Below are 27,985 nucleotides of genomic sequence, written 5' to 3'. Positions count from 1 at the left end.
CGCACTCTGTACTAGCGCGCCTTGCCGTGCCTGCATATTCGATCACCACGTGCGCGCGCAGCGGCACACTCAGCTAGCTAGTGGCGGTAACTTTTGGGCCAAGCCTAGGCCTACTTGGAATTGTTCGTCCTTCGTTGCGTCTAGTCTGCCTTGTTAACTACCTTTCAAGCTTTTGAGTTATAAGGTAAGACCATAGAGCTCTATGGTTCTAACGCGAAACCAGAGCTAGCCATTTTTAGGGGGGGCTTGTTTTACGGAGATATAAAGAGCCACAATCCGACCTTGGAAGAGTTGAAAACATTTCTTCCAAATATTTTGAATTTGGCCATTTATATCAGTTCTAATGTTATGACTCGAGTGAAACTGAACGTGTTTAGCTTATTGCCTGTTGAGTGTTAGCTCCTAAGGTTTATCAAGGATGTAGGAAATGGAGTGAACATCTATGATCCACTGATCATGCATGTGGCCTCAAATCAGCCTTGGAGCTTATAGATCACTAGGTACTGACAACATGATAGGAAGAATTCTTGCTATGTTACAAGTAATTATGGTCAAACCATGGAGGAATACCAAGGAGGCATTCCTCCAAAGGCATACAAAGCAAATCAGATAGGTATGTACATGTACACAACTTGGAGGGGGTGTGTGGCCATTGATTTCCAACTACATGTAGAACCAGGAGCATGACTGAGTGTTTGATTCCTTCCTGCATGGTTGGATCATAGAGAAAGAAGTTGAACACAGATGAAGGTCGTGTGTTTTAGATGGCACCTGGGACAATACCACCTACTGTGATTTGATTAAGTCCTGAGAAAATACATTTATAATTCCTGATCACTCCACTTTTGAACAACAGAAAAGTAGGGAGAGATAACCTTTCTGAAGTCCACTGAAACTTCACTGGCCACTGCATTCCTAACACATAATTAGCCTTTCCCATGTTTTCATACCTACCAGCACAAACCTGTCAAAATCAAACACAGTACTCAGTTATTTTATGTTTTAAATTAAAATTACATTTTATTTTTTATTGAGGACTTTAGAGTGTTGGCACCCTTACTTTTGAAGGGACTCAATGCCCTAATTTTGTCAGATGTATAAAGAATGTGCCAGTTGTTGGCGACACATTTGAATTTTGACTGATTCTGTAAGATGCCTTGATAGAAAAAGAGCTGTTGGTAAACGGTGAAGGTTTTAGTGATTTTTCCTGAAAAAATTGTGAGAATTATACTTATTTTGTAGTCAGCGGTAGGCAGCAAATGTATGCACTCAAAATATGGTTTCAAATGAGTATGTTTAAGAACAGCAAGTTTTAACCCTAACGGTCCTCAGTCCTCCAACAGGTGAAGGATTGAGGACTGTTAGGGTTAACGTGGGTTGAATTGGTAATATACTGTACTGTGCCAGCATGGAGCTGTCTGCCACCAGTGAGCTGAGATAAAATGTTTTATACCTCTAGGACCCAGTGAGCATGATAATGTAATGCAAAGTGCTTTGAATTTTTTAAAAGAAAAGGAGGAAAAAATATGACCCCAATTTGTTTGGATTCAGTTTATTACTTGGAGAGATGTATGAATAATTATGAGGCTGACACACGTATGTGTAATTTTTGTTTATGGTAATGTTAAATGTTCTTTCTCATACCGGTAATTGTGTCTTTGGATTTTGAGTAAAATATAGTTGTTTATGTGCAGAGTTTTCCCTCGCTCTTTTCACCTGTCCCAACCCTGCATTAGAATAAAAAAACATGTTTTATTGAATAAACATAATTGAAAGTCATATCTCTGTTTATTGTGTCCAGGATTTTCAAATTTAAGTTTTATTTATGTTGTTAATTTGTTGTGTGGGCCAACATCCTTTTGCTTTCTCTTTGTAATCATTCCCCAGCCTGGATATTCAATGACTTGTCAACTTGGAAACCCAGGACTACTGTATTTCCTTTCATTTGTTCACTGTTTTAATTTAATTGTGTACAAAATCTAGCTAACTCTAATAAAAAATAACAGTATATTTTACAGTTATTAATTAGAAATGTAACCATTTTCCTGAGCATTACACAGTAAAAATGCTGGGCAATTTTTAGCCCAATGTTGGGTACCAGATGAATTACCCAACCGCGTTAATTCTCTTCTGATATATATGCGCAAACTTGTCTCATTTTACCCAACGGTGGTTAACAAATTTTATTTGTACTACTTTTTTTACACAGTGTTATTTTTTTAGCCCAACAGTTAAGTGATTCACCTGGCACTCAATGTTGGGCACAAAATTGCCCAGCCTTTTTACAGTGTACCTTCATCATCCAGTCTAGCTGAAGATAGGCTAAGATCTCACTCTGTGGGAAAGTGAAAACATTCCTCAGTCCTCCAACAGATGAAGGATTGAGGAGTGTTAGGGTTAAACATGGGTTGTTGAATAGTATAGAACATGTATACATTGTAGGCCTACATGTAGCAGGGCAGCGTTAGACCACAAATCTGTTGTTTTGTATTTTGTGGTGTTTTCCTTTGGTAGAAGAAGTCTAGAGTTGTCTTCCAAACAGTTGTGAAAAGTAGAATTATTTGTCTGCTCACTGTAAAGCATGTTCTCTGTATTTTGGCCAAAAAAAAAAAAATATGTCACCATAATTTGTTTGCAAGTTAAATCTTATAGCCTGAATTATTTCAATGGGACCATATGAGGATTTATTCTTCAACATGTATCTTATGAATTCATTCATTCCTCTTAAATGTATCAAAAGTATTTTGGTTTCACTTTCTGGTTAAAGGTATTGGAAAGTACCCTTTAAAAAAGTCCACATTGAAGGTACTATGACTGCTACTCTACTCTAGCTGGGAAGACTCCTGTTCAGTTCACCAGTAACTGGCAGATCTAAGGGACTTACCCTTGTTGACTTAAATCAAACAGACATGACAAGCAGAATTGTAAGGACTTGAGTCAATGACTTGACTCGAATCCAACGCAAGTCACAAGTTTCGGTGACTTGACTCAAGTGCCAATTGTTAAATGACTTGACTCAAGTCACTACCTGCAAGTGACTTGAGTCCGTCATCGGAAGATCTGACTCAAGTGACAGTTAACAAGACTTGAGTCCCAAAAATAAAAGCAAAACTTCTTTGCAGAAAAATTTGTAATGACTCTTAGTGTCAGTTTATAATGCTCATGTTGATTATCATGAAGAGGAAGCGGTAGTGTAACTATGTATAGGAACCCAAAGGTAATTTATAAAATGCCAAAAGCACTTTCTTGTTTTTATTAGAGGTGTGAGAATTCAGCTTTTTTGTTTAGATGTTGACCCTGATTTTCAGCTTTTTTGTACACCTGGTCTGTAAAAAGGGGAAATTTTTACATTTCAGCTGTTGATTAGCTGTTTTCAGCTTTAATTTTAAGTGGCCACTCACAACCCTGTTTTGTTCATCGTATTTGTGTTCAAATATTTGGGACTCGAATTAAGTGGAACTAATATATATATTTGACTTTTTGGCCTGATAACTCAATTGATTCAAATCACTTTTATAATGATTCAACTAGACTTGAATCACAAAATTTAGTGACTCGTTACAAATCTCATGATAAGCAGATGTGGAGGCACTCACCAAGAAGTTAGCAGAAGTATTTTTGCTGATTTATTATAGTTTTCTGAAAATGTCATGGATTTTTGTCTTGTTTCCCTTATGTGTTGCTCAGGGATTTCAACAGCATTGTCTCACAAATCAGCACCATGGCCGATGTTCTTTCCGATTATGAGCAGGCCAAGGGAAAAGTCAGGGAGTATGAGCGGATCTTGTGGAATATCACCCACCAAGGAGTCAAGCTTGGGGAAATCATGGGTGAAGAAATAACTGGCCGAAAAAGTGTCCGACAGCTCCTTGGGAACCTCGGGATGTTGGCACAGCAGAGAGCCTTCTGCTGTGGGGGCTGGATAGAGTTGAGTTCAGCTGATGCTCACTGCAGACTGAAGATGAAAGAGGATGCCACCAACCAACTTGGATGGAAGATCACCGAGCTCCCTGTTGATGGCCTCCTGGAGTTCTGTGTGCCATCTCCCTATGGAGATCTCAGGAAGCAGGAGACGGTGTACAATCCAAGTGTCCGCCTGGCTTCTGAGTGTGAAGCTAGTAAGTTCTACTTTGCTAGGAAGCTGCATCATCAGAAGCCTAAGCCTGGTGACAAAAGGAAGAAAGTTCCGTCTCCTCCCGGTCTTGTTGACTATGGCCCCAAGTTTCTGGACGTCATCAGGAAGAAGGTGAGTGATACCATGGCAAATGGGGCCAGTGTTATCCTTGAGTGCTACAAGCTGAATGTGTATATAGCAAGGGTGGCTTCTTCAATGCACACGTTGATACCCCAGTCGATGCAGCTCGGACGATTGGAACTGTAGTTATTTGCCTACCTTCCAAGCACACTGAAAGAACATTGACTGTTTAACATAAAGGGGTGAAGGAAAAGTTTCTGTTTGCCAACCTGTCCAATGATCAGTCAAAGATTCAGTGGGCAGCCTTCTACTCCGACTGTGTCCATGAAATTGTGCCAGTCGAAGAGGGCAGTCGCATTACAATCACCTACAATGTCCTCAAGCAAGAGGAAGATTCTTACATCTGTGAATAAGGACTTTGCCAAAGGCAGAGTTTCTCTACAGGCCCCATGGTTGCAGCTGACAAGAAGTCAACTCTGGACAATATTGTCTCTGATGTCAGTAACATCAGCGCTAAGGTTAAGCTCTTTATAGTCAGATTTCATCAAGAAATGGTGATTGTTTGTCCTGCTGTATTGTGCCAATTTTTTTGGTTATTTTTCTATATCGGTACAATAATAAACGTGATTCACTTTGTGACAGGGAGTCTGTTTTTTTAATAACTGTAGAAAACACATATCGTGGCATCTAAAATTTATTCAGTTCTCATCAGCAACCTGTGCGTGTATTTTATTTAAAGAAGTGGTCAAAGTTTTAAGACAGCTTGATGTGATGTTCAAACAGGAAAGTGCGTGCATATAAGAATTTAGAATTAAAACTTGCTTGCCCTATGGAACTGGTATTTAAATGACTTGGTTGCCTCATTAAAGAAAGGTTTATGTGAGGTGCATGTTCCAGTTTTATACAGATATATGTATGATGCATGTTTTATGTATGTAGGCTAGTGACAAAAGTCAGGGATCCTTTCAATATCTTGATTACACATTATTTATAATTTTGGTTAAACTTCAATTGCTATTTTTGCTTGTAAGAACCAATCTCAGTTTTGTCCCATTAATTACTTGTTCTAGGATATTAATGAGGTTTATTCTGTCAATGCTTTCAACAAGATTCAGGACACAATTCAAATGTCAAAATGTTGAGAACTGTTCTAATCACACAAAAATTCAAAAAGATCCTCAATTAATCAATTCATAACGCAAGAGAAAAAATTGTCTCTATAAGCACATACATGTAATTCACCAAGGTGATACACTTAAACCAACTACTTCATCTTTTCTGAAGGATCCAAGTGATAGAACAAATGATCAAAATACTCTCTTAATTAAAGTGGTTTTATCATAAAAAAAGGACCTCGGGCCACTATTGCAGAACGAATGTAGAGTTTGTTTCCCAAAGCCAAAAATTCCTGTGTTTGTAACTTCAAGAACCGTATGTTAGAAATAAAGTTCCCAGTTTCTTATGCATTCCTTTTTCCCTTAGATAGCTTGCCAGTCACAATTTTCCAGTTGCAAAGAAGTATTCATGTTGAGTAGTTTCAGTACTTGAGATTTTAGTGCATTGCTTTTATGTGAATGAGCATCTATATGAAAGCCGAAGTGTCATAGAATTACCTGTTAACTTAAACAATTGTATTGCTCCAAAACTAAGATAAAGCTTGACTTCTTAAACATATAACAGTTTTACTTCATCAAATGTGCCATGGTATTATAAACTTGAGAACTTTTGGTCAAAATAAGTGCATTACTACTACCATCATTTGTAAGAATTTGGTACACAACTAATTTTGAGAGGTGAAAGATTTTACTGACTTAGTACCTACATGTATATCAAGAGTTATTCTTTTAATGCTTCCTGCGATCCAAGTTTTGCTTATTAGCACCTGTTTCAGTTTAAATCCCACAGATTATTACATGCCACATAATTGGTTTATGTAGTCAGAGTTCCTTGCTTATTAAGCATTTGAGTCTTACCTGGTACTTGTGCCGTATGTTGAATTAAAAAATATTTTCAGAAAGTACACATAGTTTGTATGTAAACTCGTTATTAAGCATGTTAACCTTTCTCACCTTTTCAGACTTTTATTTTCTGTAGTTTAGAAACAAAGTTCAACTCATAATCCTGTGTATGCCATAGTAAATTTTGGTAATCGTTGGTGTGAAGAGAAATACATGTGTGTAATACACATATAGCTTTGGGGATTTGAGTCGAAGTAACTCAAATTCTAAATAAAGTCATAAATAGTGTTAGCAAAGGTGAAAAAGAAAATGTTTTGATTTCACGTGAGTTAATACCGACATGTAATCAGTATTCATGCATGAGTGAAGGGTTTAATGCATGGTCAATCTTGAGCTAAATATCATTAAGAAAAACCAGTCAAGCACGTTTTTCAGGGATAGAATATACTAAATGACAGTAACATCTCTAAGTTAAGGACCACTTTTTTCTTAACGTAATGTTTTTTCCAAGCAATGAGTGGGGTCCAGTTCCATTAGTTATTGTTTGTCTACATGGTAAAGTTGATTACTGTGCGTTTGTATTGGGGCATTTTCAGCAGAAAAATATCTCGTATAAAAGAAAGTATACACAAAATAAAAAATGGTCCTTAACTTTTTTTGAGTAGTGTACATTGCGAGAGCAGATTACACTGCTGGCCATTTAACTGGCAGGTGGAAATTTTGAAAAGGAAGGCACAGAAAATGTATAACATTTTTTCAGATCAACTGATGTCCACTTTTTTCTCAATACCTCTTTGGTACAACAAATCAAATAAAAAAATTCTCCACAGACAGGCGTTTTAAAAACGTTTTAAAATGTAATTTGTGACTTTCTTACTTCAGCAAGCGGTCAACATAGACACATATGCATATACATGTATACATTATAAGAGTTCTGGATAAAAGCTTTTACTTTAAATGAAAAGTTAATGCCTCAATCGTCTCAGTGCTTGCGGTTTCATATAAGTAATATGTCTTGATTCCTGTTAGAATTTGAACTTGAAACTACACAGGAGGTAAAAAGAAAAGGAAATACAGTGCATCCGATAAAACATTTTCTTTTATCTAAATAAAAATTGAAGCCTCAATCGTCTCATTTCTTGTTTTCATATTAATATCAATAAAATGACTTGATTCCCATGAGAATTTGAACTCGAAGGGAAAGAAAATGAAATACCCCAAAATTGCAACGCAACGATTGAATTTTGAACAGAGGTCATTGCCATATACACAGTTGTAAGATTTTTTTAAATCAAGGTAAACCTGTCAATTACTGACCGCAAAGGAGCTGACAGTGTTATTTTTGGCTTCTGCAAATTTCCTTGTAAGATTACGTAATTTCAACAATAAAGTAAAATCACTGCTTCCCTCAATCTGTTTTTAAATCATAGAGCCATAGAGGGCGCTGTGCAATATCCCTATCACCAGTGACAGGTCCAGCGGAATGTTTTGTTGCCCGATATCGCGTTCGGCCCTGTGCTTCGTCTTCTACCTTCAGCGAAAACAACCCGTTTTTGATCGGCAGCAAAGCTGGACAAAAGCCGGTTCACCTGTAAGACGGAGCTCACTTATTTTCCTGTTTCTCTCTGTGGCGTTTGCAGCTCGAAACAGTCAGGATGGGTAAGTTGCAGCGATGTTTTTGGGGTTGTTTATTCCTTTGTGATTTCAGTTTTTTCGGCGAGGTAGCTTGGAGCGTGCGGAGAATCGGGGATATGGCGAAGGGGCTGGATGTTTTTCCTTGCGCCGCGCGTCACCGCCATGAGTTCTGTCTCGATCCTGCCGAAACTCCGGCATTTCCTCGGCCTTTTGCCACCCTTTCCCACCGCCAAGGAGCGTCCCAGGCACTTCTTCGGGGCCTCGGTGGGATTGCGGTAACGATAGGGAAACACGTGGGAAGAGTTCCGAGGATAAAGAACAACATTAGATCGCTCAAAATAAGAAGAGAAATAGGCTTTCTTTGTGTTCCTTTGTTTGAGCACAGGGCGCCATGCCTGATGCGAAAACGCCATAGACACTACACACAACGCTATATGACTCATGACAGCTGCCCATTGACCAATCAGCGTGGTCCCTTTCCGCTATATGTATATGTACAAAGGGCTAGTGCCTTTTTTTTTTTAACAAGCACAATGCTATGGGCCGATCGAGTTTTGTGCTGCAGAGATTGAAATGAAAACGTCATTTCAAAATAGGATTAATTGAAGAGAAATGTCTTTTGTTTTAAAAATGGGATGAGGATTGAAGGAATATTTACCAGTCTATTGAAGACAATATTCTTGAAGTAATTTTTGGCTCGTGTTTTTTCAGTCTTTCGACCATTTGTGTGCATCATTGCTTATTGGGGGAAATGTACTTAAATTTTGCAATTCATTAATTATTGATCATTTTTATGTGTACAATTGTGCACATAGTAATTTTTTAAGTTGTATGCGTTTTGGGAAAAAGAGAAAAAATTTGTTTTCGAAATTTTTTCATGGCCGGTTGATACTGTAAATTTCATAATTTGTTCTCCTGTACCGGATACCCTGCAAGTTCAGTGAAATTGTTTTTGGTTATTTTCATAGCACTTTCGAAAGAAATTATACATTAATTGAACTTTGATTTAGAGGCTGTGCGTGTGCATTTAGCTAGTTAAACAGACACCTCGCTGCTACACGTTTTATTGTTAATTAACATATTGCTGTAGATGCTCCTGAGCTCTGCTCGTAAAATGCAGCCTGTTTAGTGTAATTTTACATCAAAATGTTATAGGAAAATATTTCCTGTAAACTTGCAAAGTAAGAATCTGGATGCTTCTACAAGTTTAAATATTTTGTTTGATTACATTTTGGGATTTTTATTTTAATCGATTTTAAACATGAATTTGATGCCACAAATTCTTCAAATTTGCTGTACTTTTTTTAATGAAAATTCCGCCGATGTCACAAATTTGCACGATGTTTGCATTTGTGCAAATGTGAACTGGATTTAAAGCAGGGCAGTGCGTTAGCCTACCAAGTTGGTATGAAGTCCTCACTGGATGGTTGTGCAGAAGTTTTGAACTATTTCATTGGCCTGCCCAAACCCTTTAAAATCTGGCAGAAGGTTTTGAAGATTTACGGGGCTGGAGAAGTTACAGCCCAAACATTTTGCATACGTTTGATGGCCCATACATGAGTAAATGTTCAAGCATAAAGTATATATAGCATCCAGAGGAAATCAAGAGAAGTTGCTGTTGATCACATGTTCTGTAAAAAAAAATTGCACTTGTACATGTATGCATGACCAACGCGTTTGTCTTTTGAACTGAAACGCTTGAAAACATATCAAAGAATTGAAGATTTATGATCCGATAAGGAAATAGAAGAATCCAGAAGTTTTCAGTTAACGGATAAACTCATACATGAACATGTATGTGTGGTCAGAAATGCAACTTTTAAGTGTTCTCTCTCTAAGGACAGGACGTTTCTACGTTCAAACAAAACAAGTTTTGATTGACTCAGTCTAGCATTCACTTTTATTGCAACTGATGACTGTAATCTGATTTGCAAAACGCATCCATGTACTTTTTGTGTGCATGTGGATTGTTTAACTAAATAATTATATGAAATCACCAAAGTAGGCATTGGCAGCCTCTGTCAAGTGTTAGCTAAATGTTTAGATATTTAAATGGTAAGGGAAAGTTTTCCAAACCTTTTAGCAAATTACATGTAACTTCCCACCCTAACTCTAATTGAAAGAATTGTGGTCCTCTCTGTCACTAAATTTCACACAGTACAATTTACTATGTGTATGATGCACAAGTTGATTACAAACTGTAATAGTGACTAAAAGGGAATGTTTTCATTATTCAAGACTTTTCACCAGCCATAATTTTTGATTGAAAACTCCATGTATTTTCAAATCCTGTATCATTTGCAGGATTTTTTTTCACTTGGGATCGCGAAGTATTAAAATCTTTTTATTTTAGTCGTCACATTTGACCCAGTGTCATACGTTGTTCAGGTTATTTTACAATGTTTCAATAGAGTTAGAAAATCTAGAATATATGATAAATGGCATTCTGGGTTGGTAAATTGTAAGAGTGCGAACAAGGTTTTCGGCCAATGACAGGTTGCCCATCAGGACTTGAAATTGATGAATCTTTCTTTGGCTGACCAAAACACTAAAACATGCCAGATACAGATTGTAAAAACATTCTCAAAATTTATACCTCCAACACAGATCAAACTGGTCTTGCACTCAGAAAATAAATTGACAATGCACAACTTTTTGTTTATTGTGCTATGTATTCCAGTCATCTAGTTGGATTCTGTGATACAGAAGTTATCATTTAGATGGAGTTTCTGAAAATTCTTTGAATCTTCAGCACCCAGCAAACCTGGACACTGGGTGATAAGGACTACACATTAGGCAGATTTAATGTGTGGCAATCGCAAACAGGGCCACAGTGAACCAGTGAATGAATATATAGGGGGGGTCAAACATAACTGGCAGGCTGAGGCACTGTGAAGTCTTTGTTCTGAATGTCACCGGGGTCATGACCACAGTCTTGCTCAAAGTCTAACCAGCTGAAGGGACACAGGGCTCTATTCAGGTCCCATTTTTTGTTTCCTTTTGTGTAATAAACACAAATCGGCATGAGTGCGTTGTTGGCTGCTGAGTATTGTTATTGTCAGAGGGGGTTTGTCTGTGTTTGTTGTGCTTCACTGCCATTGAGGGTACCTGTTACAGTTCCCTGGTTTGAAAACATTTGGGGTGAACCCCAGTCACAGCAGTCAATAATTGAAAAAAAAAATGCCCTCCCCCCTTTTTTAGACTTGACAATTGCCCTCATCTGGGGGTAGATGCACAGTAAACTTTCAAATTACTACAGGAGTTATGTATGACAGAGCTGAGGAAATGGATGCTGTGTTCTAGGACTATTGGTTCAGTAAATCTCTGATTCTTCCTAAGAATCATGGAGAATTACAAAATAAAGTCCCTATAAGAAACCATATTCCCAAGCATTAATGTCCCTTTTACATAGTTTGATGTATTAGGCTGGGTTGACATGGTCATGGGTGATTTGTGTGGAATTGTGATGTGGTAGTTTTGTAGGAGTGTTTGTTAGTCCAGTGAACCAGCTTTGTCATGAGACTTGAGCCAACCCTTGTCCCCTCTCCCTGCTAAAAGAGTTTGTGAATATCCCAGCTTTAAATCATTACCATACTAGCTAGTCTTCAAAGCATTCACAAATTTACCAGGGTACATGTACAGTGTTGGTTCCATACATCATGTATGATTATGAAAGATGCAGCCATTGCAAAGTTTAACCCCCTCGGCCTTTTTACTAGGAACCATCCTGAATCCTCTGAAATCCTCCGAATTTTCAACATGAAAAAATTGCATTCAGCCCAAATCCTCCAAAATTTATTGAAAATGTCATTTGGAGGTGTGCCTAACTGTCCAAATCCTTCAAAATCCTCCGTCAATTCCTGTCATATTGAGGCAGTGTGAATGGCACTCTTGAGCTGTGCATTTGATTCAAAAGAAATGTCGGGGCTGTAAGACTAAGCACAATAACATAAGATCTAATCCACGACCTTCACGTATGGCATCCTTCAAAATCAGCCATGCAATTTTGCTGTACACCCTGCATCCTCCAAATTCCTCCACTTTACAGAAAAGGAGTTTGGAGGATTTGGGAGGGTTAGGGTTAAGTAAGGTTTGCCATTTTAGTTGCTTTAATAGAAAACTTCTTAGCCTCTGTCAACCGAGAACTGTCAGGCTAGATTTTATCAGAATTGTTTAAAAAAAATGAGTGCATTGAGACTTCAATTAAAGGATTCATCACGTGGATGACCATGCATGACACCAAGGGATAAATTTTCTGAAAGTGCATGAATGAGATAACAGCAAGAAATTCAATGGGAACCAAAGTTATGACACCTGAAGCTTTAATTCCTGAAGTCTTCATTCTTGGGCACAGTTGTTGTAAACAACATGCCCTAAACTGTGCATATAAACAGTTGGACTATGTTTATTGGTGGCCAGGTGGTAGGCCTAATCCCATGTAAAACACAGTGTGTTAAGTTTCGTACTGGTTCTCACAGATTTCAGCAAACCCTAGTGTTGGAATTTAGGCTGGTTCAGGATTGTTAGGATTTAATCATTGTCTTCCGTGTGACTTGATAAGGCATGGTTGAGATTGGATTTAAATGTATGACTGACTTTGCAGTAGCCTTGATGACAATTTTGTCTCCTCCCCTAGGTTTTGGGCAGGTGTATGTCGGTACAGCTGCCCTTCCCAGCAGCTTATTGCAATACTGTAGACTGCATTTTCATGAAGATTTAAAAATCTTGGCCGAGTTTCATGTTACACATGTAGAAGTTGCCCCACCAGGGTGGGGCAACGTAAACTCACACAAATCAATGAATTACCATTACCATAACGTAATGATGATAATCTTCCCCCACAGCGATGAACAATAAAGCAATGTTACAATGCAGCGAACCTGACTTCCAATCCTGTGGTAGCTTATTCCCACTGACCTATTGCATACAGTAAATCTGCAGGGCTTTCATGCAGTGGGACTAGCCATACCTGCAACGGTAGATCAGGGAGGAAGGGGAGGGGACAGCGTGGACCATCCCCCCTACATGTCGTAAAGCATGCATACCAAGTAAATGGCATGGCTGTGATGGGCTAGGCTGGACTATGAAGGTCTAGTGGTGCAGTTGACCATTGCAGTAGGTCACTGGGGTAACTTGAACCACTTTCCCTGGTGGCACATGGGGCAGTGCCCACGTAACTTTCTGGTCTGGACATCAGCATATTTTGGATTATTAGTCCAAGGGCAAATGAATTCATATTAACTTTGGCCATGTCTGAACATACCCTTTGACCTCAGTGGTGGCTGACCTGTCTGCACAGTAATTATTTATATTCTGATTGCAACCTAAATCAAATGTCAAGGTCATTAAGGGGTCATAACAAATGTTGTCCATTATCCCAAGTGTGCCTCATTTTAGTTACATGTACTTCAAGCGACCAGTTGGTTTCTGCTTTTTTTCCCAAATAAAAAGCTCATCCACTGATAAACTGTTGAATTGTGATCTGCTGGGGGCCTGTGATTTTTGTTTCAATGCAGAATAGGCCTAGTTGACAGCAAAATAGAATAGGTTAGTTCAGTCTTTCAATGAGGCAAGGTTATTCAGGGTAAAAGCATATGATGGGAAAACCAGCCTGGACACCTGAGATCAGGCTATTGCTTGCCCCAAAGCTATGACAAAATGTGTCAAAAAACGCCTTTAATTCAATATTTGTTTTCAGGTCTTATTTGTTGGTTGAAGAATCTTGTTCAAAACATCGGGGAATCTGCCACAAAATCTTTATTTTAAATAGATAAAAACCAGTATATTCTTTATAGGGCTACAGTAGATTCCTGTTACAGCACTGCTAGATTTAATGCTTTTCCAGATTTAAAGCTCTGTTGTCAATTCTCTGGCTGTTCTCTCATTAATTGTTTACATTTAACTTTGCTTACTGCACTCCTGTTTACTGAACGTTTTCAGATAAAACATTCAAAATATTAAGACCCAGACACGATATAACATATGAAATGGTTTCTATTATAGTGCTCCTAAGTTTCAACTTTTTGTTTCAGAGTTTTGTAAAGGCACATCCGTACACTGGTCTGAATTTAGTGCCTACGCTGACTGGCCATCGCCGCATGAGTCCGATGATGGTCCAACAGAAAAATATGCTTCACTAGACCTCTGTAAATACCTGTACGTGCAGCGAGACCTCCAAATAGACACATGAAAACGGAAAATACCTACTCATAAAGGGAGATCTAGTTCTGTGAACTAAATTGCTGAAACATTCAAAGTTTTGGAGTCATTTCAGGCTGTCCAAGTACTGAATGTACAGTACATGTCCTTCGTTGTAGGGGATCACTTGCTCCCGTCTGTTCCATATCCTCCGTGTCATTAAGCAGTGCCCTGTGAGTAGCTGGATTCGCATCGCAAAGTGTGATACATTTTGGGCAAAAAACGAGACAAACTTGAAACTGGACTGCAATTTTTGCGAATGGAAATTTCTTTTAAAATCATGCATAACCAAGGCCATACAACTCGCCCCTGCCGGCTCGCGGCAAGCTTGGGGCGCGGATCGGAAACCGGCCCCACGCGGAGCGCTAGTGGCTTCACAGCAAAAACGAAATGTTTGACAAAACTCGCCCCCAGTTTCTTGTCCTAGTTTTGCCCAGCACGAGGCCCACGGATTGTGGGGGAAACGAGGTTGCTTTGATTTGGTGGTATTATATAGCACATGTAGTTCGGTATAAGTGCCTACATGTACATTCAATGCGCAATAAGTGGTGCCATGAACTACATGTTGCTATATACATCCCAAGCAGATACCAACTCTGCATATACATGTATGTAAGCACTTGTTAACTTTTGTCCTTTCGTGGTGATCAATGCGCAACAAAAATGCCGAAAGCACCATCCAAATGTACCGTTGAAAAGTGGCTGAGAGATATGCCACAGCTGAAACAAGAGAGTCATTTGGAAGACATCGTCCTTTACTGTGAGTTACGTTGCTTGCAAGAGGCCAAAGTCAAAGCTGTTCGAAATTCTGCAGAACATTTATCCGATCTCAATGAAAGCACCAACTCTGACAGTGACTGCTGATTAGTACCGGTAATTTGCAGTGATGTACATGTATACCCATTTCCCTTTTCTGGTTAAATGTTTGACTTATGTGTAAGTCACCAACCGTTCTAGGTCAAATGTAGAACATCTCAGGAGCTAAAATGGCACCCAAAAAAATCACGAGTAGGGACTCTCTGATTGCAAGTTTTTTGTTTATTCTCCCCATGATTGTGCTAAAAATTGTCTCTCCACCCAGTTTTTGGCCAGAGCCATGGTCAGCAATGATGCTATACCATACCTATGTGTTATTTCATTGTTTAGCCTTGATGTACACATCAGTGGATAATAAAACTGTGTACCATGGTATAAAGGTACTTAATTAGGCCCAATTTTTTTTTTGCTAGTCAATTTCATCATCGTGTTTATCAACTGACAATATGATTAGCAAACGTATTAATCATTTTGTATTCCTATTTCCCTCACTGGTCACACTCCTGCCATTGAAAATTGAAAAACTCTGTACGAAGTCTTGTAAAGAGTGGAATTTCCTCATTTTTATCAAAATCCAAGTTGCATGCTTGAAAAAAGTGGTATCCCTTAACACCAGCACTAGCAGCCGAGGACCAGGGACTTTGCCGTTGGTTGGACGGGGGAGCAAAATCAAAATTGTTTTTAGACTAGTATCGGTAAATTGTTGCTCGGCGGATCCGAGACTTTTCAATAAAAAAATTAACTTTTTTCCAGTTCTGAATGCAAAAGGTTGGCGGACCCAAGCACCAATTAAAAAAAACTCTCTCCTTCATGGTTGAATGATGCAGTTACACCGTGCACAGTGTCAAATGTGTGTAACCTTGTGTCTGTTGTAATGCCGTGTGGATATACATGTAATGCTTAAATGAGTTGGGTCCCTCTCAGAGTGCTGTCACGAAATCTACTGGCAGTAGTACGTGTTGTAAAAGAAACACTGAACATGATATTTTGAGACTGTTGCATTGTTTTGCAGTTGGCACCTGTTGCTTATATTACCACAGGTACTGTTCATACATGTGTTTTTACTCCTGCGTGACATTGGTCCTTGTTGAAGAATTTAAATGGATACAGCTATGCATACTCTGATAAAAATTTGTATCTGTAAGTTACAGTTAATTTCTCGAAATCTACAGTTTTCCCGGATTGTTTTTATGTATTAAGTGTTGGGAAATCCTTACTGTAATGGCACATTTGAAGAGGTATTGCTGCATTGGCTTGGTGAAGTGACCCCTTGTTGCAGGATCATTAAGAACTGAGATGCAGCTTCATGAAATGTTCTGTAGTTTATATGAATAAAGTGGGTACATGGAGTTTCATGTAAATCTGAGGGTCTTTAATGGTGTAATCAAAGGTACAAGCTGTTCCCCTCCGACAATTGGATCATTCCTTTGCTATCTTTACAACAGGAAACATCTATAGGTCATTTCGGGGGTGACTCACCCTCTTAATAATCCATACTTGAATTGACGCTAAATTTTTCCATGTTGCTCACTGGCAGACTTTAATCTTCTGAATTAGTACTGCCTGTGCCAGCCAACGGCTGTTTCCAGTTTCGTTTTGTAGCGAGCATGCAAAACATTACACTTTGCTACACACGTCCCGTGCACGAAACAGCCGCACAATATTAGGCAGCCAGCAAAAATAATCCAGTGAATTACTTTATAGTATCGCGTTACAGCGATTCGGCACGATAGTGTTACCGAGTTGGGATAGAACATGGCACAGAACGGAGCGTGATTGCCCATTCCTTTTACCTGAACCCTTTTTTTTCACTGCAGATAGGGCAGTGTGCAGTTCTGTTTTGTTTACTCAGTTGATTCTGATGCAGTCGCATACATTTCCAGTCAGTAGTCTTGATTGTATCATAGGCCAAGGAGCTATGGCCTCCCCCCCTTTTTGCATGTATTACAGCAAATGAACAAGATTTAACAGTGAATGTTCCTCTTGATTTTCTTCTGATTATTGACAGGCAGTGGATATTCTATTGTGAAATTTCCAAATGTTTTTGCTAGAACAGTGGAATTGGGCTGAGACTTACGTGTACATGTACTTAAAGGGTTTCTGTCTTTGTCCATTGGTCCACGAAATACAGACAGATAAAGAAACGATTGGTGTAGTTGATTTTTTGTCAGTGAGTTAGGATAGAAGATACTTACGAAGTCAAGGGTAGGCTCAAACCAAAAAGTCATTGAGGAACTGGAGAGAAATTTCACCCTGCCTTATCTAACAGAACAGAAATGTTTCTTCCCCGCAGATATTTGCAGAAAGACGAAAAGGGTTGGGGAAAAAGACCGAGAATTGGTGCACATTGGTTGTATTTTAATTTCTCCTGGGTGCGGGTGACTGGTGGGGTGCTGAATACTACAGGCATCATTATGGTGACTTTTTTCAATTCCTGAAAGATTTGATGGGGTCCACACAAAACGTTTGGTGTAGTGGTCATTCGGTGTATTAATTTTTAGTCACTGATGAAAATGGTCCCACCTGATGCCCACTCTTACCTTTGGGTGCCTGCCTGATAAATGACTGTGCATCATTAGAATTATCAGTCAACGCTTCCAAAGTCAAGTGCATTTTGCTTTTTGTTCAGTGTAATGTTCTTTTCCTTCCAAATCTTTTGGTTCTCACTTGGAAGTTGAATCACAAAGTGAAATCGAGTATTCCTTGAGTCGTTGCGAAAAAATCACATTCGACATGCAATATGGTTACTGCTGCTAGATCGGAACTATAATAGATGGGCCGGGAACCATTCCCTTGCACTAAAGCTGTTATGGATTATGGTATATCTACATGTACATGTATGTGACCCAAGTCAGCAACAACATAAAATTTCGGGCAAGCATTGTTGAATTTGATCCAAACTTGACAAATATTTAACATCCAACTCCCTCCACATTTTCCTAGGATACATGTACAGATAGTCTCCGTCCTTCAAAATCCTCCAGCATTCTTGTTAGTACATGTATGTTTATCCAGTAGCTTGTGGCTGAGTATGGGCGGCACAAGGTTTTCCTCAAGCCTTTGACAAAATACATCCTCTAAAATCAGCCACACAGGTTTGCAGCAAAGCCATTAAACCCCCAATGTCGTCAACATACACAAGGGGGATTTTGGAGGTAGGAGAAGAATAACAACGATGTTTGAAAAGTTCAGTCACATCGGCTAATCTGTCTGGTATTAGTATTTCTGCAACAAGGTAGGAATAATCACTGAACATCTTGAAATGAAAAGTAACCAAAATCCCCAAAGTTATGTAAAGGTAAGTTAATTAAGATGTGTACCAGTATATCTGTACAGACAACCTGTTCACAAGAGCAATGTGTTCTGTAAATACAGTATTCTGGTTATACAATGTGGCAAGGAAATGTAGATCCCATTTCTTTGTTCTTTATTGTTTTTATGCTTGATAGTACAAGGTTCCTGTTAAAACAAGGTATGTGTCATCTGTAAAGTCTGACTTTGGACCTGTTATTAACGAGGTTCGACTGTACATGTACCTGTCCACCTGCCTGAAAATGTTGTGTTGTGGCTAGTGTTCTTTTTTTGGGGGGGAGGGGCGGGGCTTGGACAGATCGGGAAACCGCTATTCTGGGGAGGGGCCACACTGATTGTGTTACAGTCACAGAACATGTATGTTTACATGGAGCTGTACTGCCTTTTTGTCACAGGGGTGTGTGGAAGTTTAGGAGGGGAAGTGTTCAATGCCATACCCCCATCCCTCCTCATTCACATGCCTACGCATCACTGTCCACTAGCGCTTTTAATTCAGGGAAGTATGCCACTGTCTGTCATTGAGAGCCTCATTTGACTCTGAACAAGTTCCTCAGAAGTGCAACTTTCAGTTCCCAGAGAACCATGTCGCAGTCCAAAACGACATGTACTGAGTGATACAGATATTCACTTTGTTTTTGTTACAGTGAACAATGGGCTATTTTGCATAATTTATGCAACTAGTACAGCTTCTGACCTTTGACACTCCAGAATGCCACTATGCATTGTTTCTACTGATGCTCTCAGAAAGGAAGTTCATAGATAAAATTGCAAAACAGCATTGAGCTATCTCACTGTAATTATGTCCACAGAAAAAAATTATCTTGTTTCTGACTTGTTTAAAGTTAAAACCAGAATTTGAAGGCGAACAGGAAGTTGTTTTAAATTTCATAGTTTTGAACTTACAAGTTCATACCAATGAATATGCAAATGTATATAAGGTTTGCTTGCTTGTAATATGAACAGTGTGTGGTATGTGATACTGAAGAAGAACAAGAATATATGTGAGCAGTGTTTTTCCTTCATTCCAAGTGATACACTGGACGAGCAGGCCGCAAGAAATAATGAGGTAATTAAGTGGCGAGGGAATCGTGAAAGAGCGGTATTTGGCATGCCAGTTTCCATTTCCTGTTTGTAAGTTTGACGTGAAGGGTCTTGATGAAACACCTGACGAGATTTTATACTCCCGGTATTCAGGGCTGACTCTGGCCACAGGGAAACTTAGTGTTGTTTCTTGTAGCATCTTTTGGAATTGTGGAAGATAAGAGGTGGGTTTCCCCCTTCTTTGTTTACGGATGGTGGCTAGAGTGGGTGAAACATTAGCTGTAGGCTAATCCGATTCGATGCCGCACTCACACGCACATTCTTCAGCTTGACGCGTGCGTGCATTTGGCAAATCATTACACCTTGTTGGTCAACGAGGCATGTAACGCTCGCGTACCACCCGTCCGTTGTGCCACCGCAGTAATGGCTTCTAAGTCTGGTGGTCAAATGACACTATAGTGTGTGAAAATCAGATTGGCAGCAACCACTGATGATCTGTTGGTTGTGTTCACTCTGTTTACATTCTGTGGCGTTCCCTGTTATTGTAACAGATTTAGAAAAAACAGACAGCTGTGATCACAGCGAACGTCCAATGATCAATCACCTTTATGCAAAAACTCTAGAGGGCAGTGTTGATTTATAAGAGCCTAAGAGGGGCTTTTCTTGAAGCTGATTAGAGGATGGGAATCATTCTTGTGTTAAAACACCTTGTTAAAGAGATGGTAATGCCCAATCTACCTGTGTGTGAAAGCTTTGAATGTGCTGTGAACCATAACGTACAATGTTTGGTTTCTTGCCAATTACTAACCTTGGAATGCACCAAAAGCCAACAACAGCAAGTGGCTACTGAAGCACCCTCATCTGACAGCAGGTCTAGAACTCTGCCACTAGGTGGCGCTCTCTCCATTTGTTTTCTGAGGTACATGTACACGTAAATCTATTCCAAATCAAAACCCGGAAATATCGTGTACACCTGAAATTATGCACTCACTGTTGCTCATAGATTTGTCGCCAGGGAAATCTCGTCGGAAGGCTTTCTCAGGTGAAATTTGTGAATCACCCTTTTCTCTTGTCAGAACTAGTCAACAGAGAATTCTGAGGATAGCAGGTGACTTTCCTCTCCAGTACCTGTCGTTCATGTCATGTTCAGTCATCAACAAGTATGGATAGTATAAACCAGGCCAAGTATTTACAATCGTCGTTCTGAAATGTGTTGAAGGGAGAGGCAAAATTAGATGGAAAGTGATATCTGAGGCAAGTACACCCTTTAACCTGTCAAGCAGGACAGCCAGTGACAAATTTAAGTGACACAAATGTCAGAGAACATGAAATCAACACATGCTTTAGTTGCGGGGAACTATTTAGGCATGGTAGGGCTAGGCTATACTAATTACATTAGTATGTATGGCTAGCTGTGTCTAAGCTAAGAGGCTGTGGTTAGGAGTAATACGGGTGTTAGTGGCAAATGGTAGTGGCTAGCCAGTGGCTTCCATCTGCCTGTTTGAGGCAGACACAAGAGGGCTTTGTTTGGGTGAAATCTGTGGGTTTTACTCCAAATTTACCCACCTCGAAAAGCGCCTGTCTGCCATGCTTCAAGAAGGCTAAAAGGCACACACGATTGCCAGCTGCAAGTTCTGAAGTTCTGAAATCGGTGGTTGTGGTATTGCAAGTTCTACCTTGACTTGTCTGATTGGCCATGAAGTTGGAACAGTTACCCGTCGCTGTGTGTGGATATTTGTCGGTAACTTCACAAGAGCTAGGTTTTTTCGGACCATCTCGGGATGAGGGGGAAGGGACAGATTCACCCCTCAAAGAACACAGCTTTCCGATGCCTGATCTTTTTTAAACTTTGCATGCACATAGAGACATTGATCATCGGTATACAAATGTGAAGGTTCAACTAAATCCAAGATAATTTTTTGCAGTTACTGTCATTTGAACTTGATGGCCTCGTGCATGCCAGCTTGTGTGTATCGAGCAAACCAGTGGGAAAGTAAACAGTTTGGGCTGAACTGTCGGAAAACTGGGCATTGCCCCAAAACAGTATGTCAAATTTTCTCCTAATTTGTGTTAATATGATTTTAAGATGACTAAAAACTCCTGCAGATTTGATACGTGAAAAAATCCACTTGAACGATATCAGAAGAAATGTCGTGGGGAGAAGATTCTGCTCCTTCCCCTGTCCCACTCTCTTAGGATTAAATTGCTTGACCTGCTCTAGAGGTCATACAGATAAAGATGCTTAGGCCACTCTCAGGTGCTCACTCAGCTTGAGTAATATTTTGGGATGAGTTCAGACTACGGGTTGACCCACTCCCAAGAGAGGTTGGTATTTTGGGGTGGTATTCGCCAGATCCAAGTTGGCAGTGCTACTGACCATGGTTCTGTACTTGTAATAACCATTCCCTACTTACCGCACTTGTGAAGATAGGTTATTCTCGCCTTGCAAGCACAGAGTTCCTAGTTGTGGGAAGTATAGAAGCAAAGAAGCAAAAGTTCCTACATGTGGGAAAAAAAAACAGAGACTGTTTGCCACTTGATGGAGGATGAGTAAAGCCACAACAAATTAGGGAAGTACATTTAGTTTCTTGAGGGAGCAGGTTAATACATTCCGGCAGTATCCACAAACAGGAGAGGGCTGACGTGTGCGTCATGCTTGAGCAGTTTCCAGTGGTCCTGTACACTGAGAGAGGGTTGATGATTGACCAGCTTCTCCATAGAGACTGACTGTGTGTGGTACCCTGACTTGGCCATGAGCACGGCCAATCCTCGAGGCAAACGGTGCTTTATGAAGCGGATGTACACCTCGTCTAGTACCGGCCTCTTGTGAAATAATTTCATTCCCAGGGGGTTAAGTATGCCTTTACTGCAGGCTGCTTTCTCCAGAAGTTTTCTTTTCAACATTTACGTACAGTTGTACCAAAGCCCAAATACCTAATAATTCATGGTGATGAATTCATGATGATGCACTGTAATGCACCTTTTTTAACATGGACATGTACAATCACTGTAATGCACCTTTTTTAACATGGACATGTACAATAAGATCCTTGAGGTTACTTGATATACCGAGACCTAGGGTTTATTAATACACATAAATTATAAGATTCTTGCTTGGATGAAGGCTCTCAAAGAACATTTACAGACTTTTAGACATCAGGGGTGGGATTTCTCAGCTTTTCTGCTTTTTTGTTTTGGATTAAATCGGTTGTTTTTTCCCTCACTGACTGTGTACAAAAGTATAGGAGATTTTCACAGTTCAGCTTCTTGATGCCTTTTTTCAGCTGTTTTCAGCTGTTTTCAGCTATTTTTATTGTTGGTCAAACTCACCCCTCCTTACACATGCATTTAGAAATGACCTAAGAACCTGATGTGAAAAAACTCCAAACCAAAAACTGCTGATTGTGTCTTGTCAAGAGAAATCACTGACATGGGTACGTGTGGATGCTGTTCCACACATGTACGTGTGGCAAATACATGTACAAGAGGTCCTGTGATTTTCAGTTTGTTTGGCCCAAATTGAATTTGCCTCAGGGTATGTATTGTGGAGGATTAGGCAGTTCCCGTGAAAAGAGCACCATGTCTGTAAGGAGACAGTACCGGCTGGGTGGAGCAGAAAACAAGTTTTTGAAATTGATAGTGTTTATAATCATTCCCCCGTTAGTGTACATAGAGCTAGGGCCAGTGTGAGATATTTGCAAGCAGTGCCTACAAGGGAATAACTTGAGGTATTTGTTGATGTGGACTCAAAACAGGAACATTAATAGCAGGAGAATGTATGTCGGATAGCAGAGAGCAGAGGCAAAGTGTAACTGTAAGCTACATTGAAGTACTTCAAGAATGTGTATTGTTCATGAGTACTCCAGGGGTCTATGAAGTGTAATTCTTCAGTCTGGTTTTCAATTTTTGTTGTTTCACAGAAATTTAGCACCATTTTGATGTATATGGTAAAGCTAATTGCTGTCCCAAAGTGTGTTGTCATCCAAAGGAACTACCATATTTGTGTTCTGAAATTTTCCCAGAATTGTGGATATTTTGCTGTGGTAAATTTTGTGCACTGGTGATTTCTTTCAGTTCGTGACAGCATGCCGCTGAGCAGTTTGCTCACGAACATTTCCACTAAACAAATCTTTTGGTTCACAGTCTAAACAAGTCCCTCAAGGGAACAGTGCCATCCTTTAATGACATCACAGTAAGGGCGCCCTCATTTGTCAGGAGAAAGTGCCTTTTTTCAATGAGAGTAACCCAAAAAGAAATGGTGGGTGTATGTAGTTTCCTCATGTTTAGTAGGTCACGATATTCATGATTAGGCCATGAAAGTCTTGGACATACACAATGTAACATACTCTTGGATCCAAATCTTGCATCCTTTTTAAAATGAAAAGTAGCACCAAACAGGTACAGTGTTTAGGGAAGAAATTGAAAAAAGCCCTGTTTCCATTTCTTCTTTATCAAAAGAAATTTCACTTGAACAAACATGTAGGCATAACACTCAATCTAACCGCTCACTGTCACAGTATGTGTACTGTAAAAACCTTTGAGTAAATTCGATGTCATTGATATAAGTGTGTTCAGCAAAAATGAAATCAAGTACATGCCTTACACGTATCCTCCAGTTATCTCAAACTGCATACACTGTACGCCAACTTCATGGGAATCCTTCATTACCTAATACTACAAATATTGTTGTGTCTGACTTCCATATGGAGGAAATTGATAATCTGTGGGAGTAACTTGGAACTCACATTGTATCATTTAGCAAACACAATACATGTATGAGTTGTGAAAAGGGAATTGTCAGTCGGACTCAAATAGAAGGATAATGTAACTTCCAAAGTTTTGAATTTATTTCACAGTATCGTGCACCTTTCAGATTCAGTTTAGTTCTATTCAACAGTTCCGTTCAGTCAGTGTTTGGATTTTTAATGTAAGAGCAGTATTTGCACTCAGGAGAAAACAAAACTCCACAGACTCATTAACTATGCACTTGTTAGTCTACTGGTGTCTGCACATGATTTATCACCAGTTGCAGGAAATTTGAGGGTACTGTTAATGCCATATTTCAATTTTTCTTTTTGATGTGTGGTGCCATAAAATATGAAGTGGAGGTATCTCTTTGTCTTTGTATGTAATAAAGTGCACAGCCACACAGTGATAGGGTTGTGTGAAATATTCATTATTACGATCATAGAGATATCATCAATGTCAGGGATGTCATCAGGGAAATTCCTGCAAATGAGCAAGTACACCAAACGTACGTACCAAATTTCAATAGAGTATGTCATTCAAGACCAGTATCTGCTGGGCTGTGTCTTATTTTGTGGCGTACGTGTATGAATGCGCAAAGAGGGCTTTAAGTTGGATGGAAACAGCTTCAGTGATCAGTAACAACGATAGAGGTTTTTCACCATAAGTGTTATTGCACCGGGATGCTGCTCTGTGGCTAAAGTGGCTTTATGCCGGCTATCCAGTTGACTGACCAAAGTTGACTTTGGGTGAGTTCGATCAAGGACTGCTAGTTAACTAGTGGTTGATTCCTGAGTGATGTACCTAGCGCCAACGACCCTAGTCAACCGTTGTCAGGTCGTCAGGCCGAAGGGGAGAAAAAGTGGAAGGACGAAATAGCAAAAATTACAGTGAAAATGGTCGTTTACAAGTGACATACTTCTTTTCCGGCAATTTTCTTTTAACTGGTCCTCTCTGCACTGTGCAATTAAAAATGGTTTATGGCAACCTATGATGTGACCAGCCTTGGTAGGCTGGTCGTGAATAGTTGCCTAGACTAGTCCAACCATCATTGACTAGTATGTGTTCGGTCAGAGATAGTCAAACCACGGTTAACTGTGGTCCTTGTTCTAACTTGCCCTGTGACTTTTGAAATGGCTTGTTCCTGTCGCTGACATTGTGTAGCTGCCCTCGACAGTTACTGTATGCTCCCTATTGGAAAAGGAAAGGGTTTAGCCAGAATTTGATGGGAGAAGGGCACCGTTCCTTTCTCTCCGCTTGTGTCTATAGGTATTCCGAAAGGGTTCAAGAACAGGCAGGTTTTTCCAGGACAGCAAGCTTGAAGGCAGGAGATCTGAAGATATGAATGCATGCCAGTCAGTTTTTGATTAAATGTGTTAAGTACTACACAAGTATGGTAGTACTCATGAGACTCTGCTGTTTCTGTGCACCAATCCTTTTGCCAGATATGATGCAGCAACACCAACAGCTGATGGTGGCACCGGCCAAGCGAGGGCGTAAACCCAAGGAGGGCAAACAGAAGAGAAAGAGGCGTCCCAAGCCCACAGACCACATCAAGAAGCCCAAGACAGGCTACTTCTACTACTTGGAGGCCTTCAGGAAGAACTTTGGCAAGAACGGGGAGCAGATTCCAAGGGTATGGACCAGAAGACTTGTTGATCCCAGTCTTGGTTTCCGCTCAGTTGCTTAGAGTGTAAGCCTGGTTGCAGGGCCGGTATTTCAGGCCAACCTCTTCTGAACTGCTAGTTCAGTAGCCGAGAAATTTCACTCATGTTTGAAGTATGTTTTGCAAGACCAGTGCTGGAACACTTGAAGAGCACTCATTCTTTTGGTTAGATTTTTCGAAAGGTTGTTAATTGAAATATTTAAGCCATGGTATATATGAGACCATTTTTAGTTCTTGTTACAGACAAATATATACATTGTATGTAGTGATATTTCACTGGACAGTCTTAACCCTAACACTCCTCAATCCTTCACCTGTTGGAGGACTGAGGAGTGTTAGGGTTAATGGTCCCTTGTAATGGTTGAAATCATCATGTTGGATTTTGTACTCAGCAACTGTCTCAGAACAGTGGCTGCATACATTGTGTACTGATCATTGCAGTGCATCCTGACATTGGCACGAGCCCTTGCTAATGACCATTAGTAACATTGCCATGGTTAGTGGATTAGTCGAAGGAAAATTGAGATGAATCAAACAGCCAGGGACATTCCAAACATCAAAATGAGGACATGTCTTGTTTGTTCTTGCACTGTTCAGGAGATGGGCATTTCTTTAAGCCATTTCTTTTTAAACTCCCTTTCAGGGGGCATTAATCAAGTGTAAAGTGATACAAACATGAGTACAGGATTCATGACCCTAACTGCTCCTTTAATCCCTAGGCCAGTGAAATTACAAAGGCGTGTGGGGCCAAATGGACTGCAATGAGCGAAGCTGAGAGGAAGCCCTACGTGGATCTGGCTTTGTCAGACAGGGAGAGGTACTTGGCTCAGGTTGGTATCCCAAGAGTCTCAAGAATTACTCCCCAAGTTATGTCATGAATGCATGCACTGCCCCCTGCGAGAGAAATTGCTTCATTTCAAAGCAAATAGCTTTTAATCCTAACCCCCAGACCCTTTTTGCTAGGGACCCTGCTCAATCCTCCAGAATCCTCCAGTTTGGGGGGGAGGGGTGGAAAATTTGGATTCTCCTTCAATCCTTCGCAATCCTCCAACATTTCTTGAAAATGTTACTTGGAGGTGTGCCTACTGGCTCAATCCTTCAAAATCCTCCGGCAATTGCTGTCATTATGTTGAGGCATTGCGAATGGCATTCTTGAGCAGTGCGGTTGATTTAAAAGAAATATCAGGCTGAATTTATGCATGACTGAGCAAGAACAACTCAAGGTCTAACCCACGACCCACAACCTTCACTCGTGGCATCCTTCGCAATCATCCATGCACTTTTGCCATTCACCCTCAATCCTTCAAAATCCTCTGGCAATTCCTGGCATTATGTTGAGGCATTGCAAATGGCATTCTTGAGCAGTGCCGTTGATTCAAAAGAAACATTGGGCTGAATTTATGCATGACTGAGCAAGAACAACTCAAGGTCTAACCCACGACCCACAACCTTCACTCGTGGCATCCTTCGCAATCAGCCATGCACTTTTGCCATTCACCCTCAATCCTCCAAAATCGTCCAAAACCGCCCAAAGGATTTTGGAGGATTAAGGAGGGTTGGGGTTAAATCCTTTTGCTGTAACAGTCACAGACAATCAAAAATTCCCTCCTTTTCTCCCTGTACTGTACATAGACATATCATATGTCACTTGACTGATTTTGACTGATGGGAGAACTGCCTCAAGAATGCATCTTTGCATAGGGGGGTTAACCAGTTTCAGTGAAAAATTGTGAAAAAATATTTTGTACATGCGGCGATAATGAGCCCTTGCTTTTTCTTCTTTTTCCATAGCAGTGGTATCGCTAACATTTCAAAAGCAGGGATGTATTGTGCTTTTTAGGGTTTAAAAACTTATTATAACATGCAGTTATTCTTGCCAGTTGATATTATGCTGGTTCTAACAATATCTCAAAGCAACTGAGTTGTAAAGATATCGGTACCTCCTTTCTTAAAAACAGAACCTAACTACTGAAACAAAATAATTTCTTTTTCTTTTCTGCTCCGATCAAAAAAATCTCACTTTTAGACCCTGTGAAGTTTAGCAGAGTTGCGCTCAAATTTTCGAAATGACGTTGGCTTGACAAGGTATCTAGTTCTTAAATGGCAATGACTCGTCTCCCTTGCAGCGTGAGATGTTCACAAAGAAGCGGGACCCTGACAAGCCCAAGAAGCCAGCCACGGCCTATTTCCTCTTCCTGGAGGACTTCCGGAAGAAGATGAAAGGCGTGCCGCTTGAGCCAGGCAAGCGCTTAACAGTCATCTGCGGCGAAGAGTGGAACAAGCTGACTGACCAGCAGAAGAAGCCCTACCAGGACCAGGTGGCCATCAAGTACCAGATGTACGAGGAGGCTATGAGAGAGTGGAGACTCAAGGTAGATCGTGTCTTGTGGGTGTTCTTAACGCGGGTGTGTCTTAGAT

At 40.1% G+C, this 27,985-nt stretch overlaps 1 protein-coding gene and 1 pseudogene across 2 annotated transcripts in view; both read left to right on the top strand.

Annotated features, from left to right (window-relative positions):
• Nucleotides 1-8: 8 nt before the first annotated feature.
• Nucleotides 9-6,449, top strand: LOC110984483 (uncharacterized; annotated as a pseudogene). The gene is made up of 2 exons (XR_015424966.1): nt 9-184; nt 3,688-6,449. The product of XR_015424966.1 is annotated as an uncharacterized LOC110984483 (transcript).
• A 1,226-nt stretch (nt 6,450-7,675) lies between these two features.
• LOC110984476 (uncharacterized) overlaps nt 7,676-27,985 on the top strand; it is a 25,225-nt gene continuing 4,915 nt past the window's right edge. The window contains exons 1-4 of the mRNA XM_022244706.2: nt 7,676-7,812; nt 25,347-25,537; nt 26,287-26,397; nt 27,694-27,939. Coding sequence (XP_022100398.1) covers nt 7,809-7,812; nt 25,347-25,537; nt 26,287-26,397; nt 27,694-27,939 — 552 coding nt within the window. The 5' untranslated portion in view covers nt 7,676-7,808. The remainder of the gene's footprint in view (nt 7,813-25,346; nt 25,538-26,286; nt 26,398-27,693; nt 27,940-27,985) is intronic.

The sequence above is a fragment of the Acanthaster planci genome, linkage group LG04 (genome assembly GCF_054643075.1).
Source record: "Acanthaster planci isolate LZ-2023a linkage group LG04, COTS_SCS, whole genome shotgun sequence".
NCBI classification, from domain to species: Eukaryota; Metazoa; Echinodermata; class Asteroidea; order Valvatida; family Acanthasteridae; genus Acanthaster; species Acanthaster planci.
The sequence above is the reverse complement of the archived record's forward strand: the minus strand, read 5'-3'. Positions and strand labels throughout refer to the sequence as shown.